This window comes from Hypanus sabinus, chromosome 7, assembly GCF_030144855.1.
Source record: "Hypanus sabinus isolate sHypSab1 chromosome 7, sHypSab1.hap1, whole genome shotgun sequence".
Lineage (NCBI taxonomy): Eukaryota > Metazoa > Chordata > Chondrichthyes > Myliobatiformes > Dasyatidae > Hypanus > Hypanus sabinus.
In genome coordinates, this window is record NC_082712.1 from 79,596,009 (window position 1) to 79,602,008 (window position 6,000).

General features: G+C 45.8%; 1 protein-coding gene across 6 annotated transcripts in view; it reads left to right on the top strand.

Annotated features, from left to right (window-relative positions):
- Window positions 1-5,397, top strand: part of rangrf (RAN guanine nucleotide release factor) — a 32,762-nt gene extending 27,365 nt beyond the window's left edge. For all 6 annotated transcript variants that reach the window (XM_059974964.1, XM_059974960.1, XM_059974962.1 and 3 more), the window contains one exon: window positions 3,459-5,397. In XM_059974964.1, the coding sequence (XP_059830947.1) occupies window positions 3,459-3,603 (145 nt within the window). In that variant the 3' untranslated portion in view covers window positions 3,604-5,397. The remainder of the gene's footprint in view (window positions 1-3,458) is intronic.
- The last annotated feature ends 603 nt before the right edge of the window (window positions 5,398-6,000 follow it).

Genomic DNA, 6,000 nt, shown 5'->3' on the forward strand with positions numbered 1-6,000 from the left:
CGGAAACGTCTTCTGTTTATTCCCCTCCGTAGACACTGCCTGGCCTGCTGAGTTCCTCCAGCATTTTGTGTACATTGATTGCCAGGACTTGTTCTTATATCTACAGCTCATCTGGATATTAAGCCAGGGTAGGGGCACTGCCTGGCGGCTCCAGAGACCTGGGTTCGATCCTGACCTTGGGCCGTGCGTGACACCATGTGTGTGTTTTTTTTAATTTAGCGATACAGCGCAGAGTAGGGTCTTCCCGTCTCCGTGAGCCATGCTGCCGCAGCAACCCTCCTCCCCCCCCAGCCTGATTAATCCTAACCTAATCACGAGATTACTGAGGCAAGGAAAAAGTGGTAGGAAAAGGGAACCGTGGCTGACGAAGCACGTGAGGCAACTCGTCAAGAGGAAAAAGGAAGCATATGTTAGATATAAGAAGCAGGAAGTAGGAGGGGCTCATGAGAAATATAGGGTAGCCGGGAAGGAGCTAAAGAAAGGACTTGGGAGAGCTCGAAGGGGGCATGAGAAGGCCTTGGCATGTAGGATTAAGGAGAACCCCAAGGCATTCTATGCGTATGTGAAGAACAGGATGACGAGAACGAAGGTGGGACCGCTAAAGGATAAAGAGGGCAAAAAAGGGCAACATGTGCCTGGATGCGGAGGAGGTTGAGGAGGTCCTAAGTGCATACTTTGCTTCAGTATTCACAAGTGAAAAGGATCCTGATCAGGATGAGGTTGAAGTTGAGCGGGCCTGTGTGCTGGACAGTGTGGAGATTAAGGAAGAAGTGCTGGATCTTCTTAAAAACATTAAGATTGATAAATCCCCAGGGCCGGATATGATACACCTCAGTTGTTGTGGGAATTGAGAGAAGAGATCACTGGAGCACTAGCTATGATCTTTGAATCCTCTTTGGCTACAGGGGAAGTGCCAGAGGACTGGAGAATGGCAAATCTAGTTCCCTTGTTTAAAAAAGGTAATGGGGAGAAACCTGGGAACTCTTGACCGGTGAGTCTTACGTCAATGGTCTGCAAGCTACTGGAAAGGATTCTTAAGGATAGGATCTACAAGCATTTGGAGAAGTACAGTCTACTCATGGATAGTCAACATGGCTTTGTGAAGGGAAGATCGTGCCTCACGAGCCTGATTGAGTTTTTTGAAGAGGTAACAAAAGAAATTGATGAGGGTAGGGCAGTGGATGTGGTCTACATGGACTTTAGTAAAGCATTTGACAAGGTCCCTCACAAGAGATTCATCCAGAAAGTCATGAGACATGGGATAAGTGGAACCTTGGCTGTTTGGATAAAAAATTGGCTTAAAGGAAGAAAGCAGAGGGTAGTTGTGGAAGGAAAGTATTCTGCCTGGAGGCCGGTAACTAGTGGAGTGCCACGGGGTTCTATTCTGGGACCCCTGCTATATGTGATTTTTATAAATGACCTGGATGTAGAGGCAGAAGGATGGGTGAGTAAGTTTGCGGATGACATGAAGATTGGAGGAGTTGTGGATGGAGCTGCAGGTTGTCGAAGATTACAAGAGGATATAGACAGGCTGCAGAGTTGGGCAGAAAAATGGCAGATGGAGTTCAATCCGGATAAGTGTGAGGTGATGCGTTTTGGAAGGACAAACCAGAAGACTGAGTACAGGATTAATGGTCAGTTACTTAAGAATGTGGATGAACAAAGGGACCTTGGGGTTCAAATCTATACATCCCTCAAGGTCGCTGCGCAGGTTGGTAGGGTAGTTAAGAAGGCCTATGGGATGCTAGGCTTCATTAACAGGGGGATTGAGTTCAAGAGTAGAGAGGTCATGTTGCAACTCTACAAATCTCTGGTGAGACCACACAAGAGTATTGTGTTCAGTTCTGGTCACCTCATTATAGGAAGGATATGGAAGCTATGGAGAGGATGCAGAGGAGATTTACCAGGATGTTGCCTGGTTTGGAGAACAAGTCATATAAAGCAAGGTTAGCAGAGCTGGGACTTTTCTCTTTGGAGTGTAGAAGAATGAGAGGAGACTTGATAGAGGTCTACAAGATTATGAGAGGCATAGATAGAGTGGATAGTCAATACCTGTTTCCCAGGGCACCAATAGCAAACACCAGAGGGCATATGTACAAAATTAAGGGAGGAAGTTTAAGTGAGACATCAAGGATAAGTTTTTTACACAGAGGGTTGTGAGTGCCTGGAATGACTTGCCAGGGATGGTGGTGGAGGCTAAAACATTGGGGGTATTTAAGAGCCTCTTGGACAGTCACATGGATGAAAGAAAAATAGAAGGTTATGGGGTAGTGTGGGTTTAGTACTTTTTCTTTAAGGATTATATGGGTCGGCACAACATGGAGGGCTGAAGGACCTGTACTGTGTTGTAGTGTTCTATGGTTCTATGGGACAATTTACAATGAACAATTCACCTACCTGGTACGATTTTGGACTGTGGGAGAAAACCAGAACATCTGGGGAAAACCTTTGCATTCCTCAAGGAGGACATACAGATGGTGCCGGAATTGAACTCCCAGCTCTGAGCTGTAATAGCGTCACACTAACCGCTACACTACCGTGGCGCCACGCTCTCCCTATAACAGCATGGGCTCCCCCCAGGTGCTCCGTTTACATCCCCCAACACAATGATGCACCAGGTCGGTGGGGTAATCAGCCGTTGTAAATTGCACCCCCGCCCCCCCCCCCCCCGGGCGATAGAATCTTGGGGGAGTGGGGCTGGAATGAAACTAACCACCCTCTGTGTGAAAAACCTTGCTCTTCAGGGCCCCTTTAAATCTTTTCCCTCCCACTTAAACATACGTCCTCTATGTTTAGATTCCTCTACCTTGCAGAAAAGACTGTAACACTCTTTATCTGTGCCCCCACATGACTTCATAAGGTCTAAACTCTGAGGAAAAGCCTACTCCGTCTCTCCTTTTAACTCAAGCCTTCCAGTCCCAGTAACTTGTGGATATCCTCCACACCCTCTCTATCTTTGCTAGATGGCATTCACGATGTGCGCTGGCAGTATCAAAGCTCAAGGTGGAGGAAAGACAGACTCTGATGTAGAGGTGGCGACGAGAGTTTATTCATAAAATTTCCAAAAGGACATCCGTGTCTCGGCTGAGCAACACCATGAGAAGTAACAATCTCAAAACTAGGACCCCACGATTAGCACTAATCGATGTCCTCTTAAATATTGCAAGGAGCAGGAATCCCCGAGCCATTCAAAATAGACTTAACAAGTTCAAGCAGAAAGCATCAGGAGACCACATAACAAAGAGCAAGTCGCTCGAGAAAACACAAGGAACTCTCAGTAAATAACAATTAACCAATTCAGGTGCTCTGAAAGCCTCAGAGCCCAATGCTCTCTGTCACCCTTCACTGGCCTGAAGAGCTCATTACAAATATTGTGACCAGAAATGTCTCATTCAGCTGTAAATGTTGTCCTCAGGAGGCTTGCCTCTTCTGACCTGCTGTCTCTCTCTCTCTCTCAGCCCCTTTAGCAGCAGCAGCAGACAAGCAGACCTGGCACTACTGGAGGATTTGTCGGCCAGTCCTGCTGCCCAGTGCTGGACCCTGGAGCAATTCCGAGCCACTGTCAACTCCCTCCGGCTGCTGAGCCCAGACATCTTCTCCTGATCATTGGCGCCCACGATTGAGCAAGGCAGAAAGTGTGGGAGAGCGAGTGGCTCACTGGGACGAACCTCCTCTGCAGGAAAATGCATGTTCCTTTTCTGAAAGTGACCCGATTCCACGGATGTAAAAGGACAGGGGAGGCCATTCAGCCCCTTGGGGCTGACCACTGTTCAGTGACGTGGCTGATCTTTAGTCCCACTCCATACACAGCTCCGCCTCCCTGGGTTAGCAGTAAAAATGGACCAATCGCAGATTCAGAATTAACTTTCTACCAATCGTCCTTTGCAGGTTTTGAACTCTTCCACCCTCTGCAAGCTGAAGTGGGGTCTGGATGGATTAGGAGAAAGAGAATGAAGAGAAATAGGGAAAAGGACAGAGGGTGAGCAGTTACCAGGAGTTTGAGAATTTGTGTCATCAGGTTGAAGACCGCCTTCTGTCGTAGTAACTGTTGCCGGCAATAATAAAATAACTGGGCCCAGAACGCACAAGTTCTTATGACTCAACAACACTTTACTTGTGCACAAGGAGATCAACATGGCTCCTGTCCCCACACTTCTGAATTCTGAAAGGAAAACTGTTACTTTTTATAGAATTGACTCATAAGTTATGAATATTGATCATTGTAAATTGTATATGATCAAACGCCATTCACAACCGAAACTTTGAGCAGTCAGCTGATGAATTTTTGAAGTTCGTAAAGACAACAGAGCCTTAGTTGCTCGGTATGTTTCACATTTCTTTTATCTCATCTGTCTCCGGTACTCCCCTTGTGTAAAGGGACACTATGTTTTAGGAAGACTTTTCTGGATAAGTCTCACTACAGAGGCTTTGCTCGTTTGGCTGGAGTCCTGCCACAGTCTATCTCATCTGTAGTAAGCAGAGGTGTCCCTGGCCATCTTACTTCAAAAGTCTTATTTGACTATAACTGCCCAGGCTACCTTAGTCTTACGGCAACTTCCACACTTTCAAAATTTGCATCTCACCCTGACTTTTTCCCTCCATGGCCAGGTTGAGGTTAAATGCAAATTAGAGATACAACACCTTATATTCCACCTGGGCAGTCTCCAACCTAGCAGTGTCAACATCAAATTTGCTCCCACTCTGTTTCTTTTCCCCATTTCTGTTTTCTGTCCTGATTCATTCAGACCTCATCAACCATGTCTTTCAAAGTAAGTTTTATTATCAAAGTACATATATGTCACCATATACAACCCTAAGTTTCATTTTCTTGTGGGCATAGTTAATAAATCTGTTGAATAATAACCGTAACAGAATCAAAGAAAGACTGCACAACTAGGGCATTCCGACCATTTCAAAGACGGGACCAGTGAAGTTGTGCCCTTTTGTTCAAAAGCATGATGATTGACGGGTAGTAGCTGTTCCTGAACCTGGTGGTACGAGTCTTGAAGCTTTTGCACATTCTACCTGATGACAGCAGTGAGAAGAGAACATGGTGGTGGAGATCCCTGATGATGGATGTTCGTCCCTTTCCATTTGCCCGTTACCCACATAGTCCTCCAACTGGTTGTTCAACCTTCACCCATCCCTTCATTCCATGCTCCACCCTCCTAAGAAAATGCATCATTTCCACTATCACCTCCCAGCTTCTGACATTATTTCTGCCCTTAACTGCCAATGATCTCATTCATCTGGATCCACCAATCACCTGCCAGCTCTTCTCCACCCTTTCCCGCTCACTTCTTTATACTATTCCCTTTATCTTTCCAGTCCAGATGAAGGGTCTCAGATGAAACTTGTACATTAGCAGTTCTTTCAAAATAAATTTATTGAAGTACATTTATCTCACCATTTATAATGGTGCTGGAAACCCTGTAGAATTTTCTCTATTTCTGCAGAAATATGACCTAAAATGTGCTCAGATCTTCACATAAGCCCTAAAACCAGATAAAGAGAACCCAATTAAATAAATAACAAAAAAAATTATACTTGATCATTTATTTATTGAGAAAGTCGAGTCGAGGGCCTCCATCATTTAGAGTTAACCATGGGTATTGTGTCCTATCTGTCTGGATATGCAAGCCTAGACAGTGCAATATGGAGAGCAACCTGTTGTCCATGTAGCAAGCTCCCCCCACTTCACGCATCAGATGAACCCAAAGGAATGGCAGAGACCAATACAGTTTGATACCAGCAGTGTTTCAGGAGTTGCCAGTCAGCAGTGAACTCAATGTAGGTCTTCCTTAGGAAATCCAGCTTTGGATTTTTCCCTCATGGTTTACTCCTGAAGCCTTCCCCTTCAGTGGGTATAGCCACAAGGCAGTGGAAGTTTGAGATCAGAGTTTTCCTTCTAGATGAGCTGCCAACCACATCTGATGAGCCCCATCTGCCTGAAGCGACTGGTTTTAAGGCACCAGTAACCCACCTTTGCCCCTTGTCCTA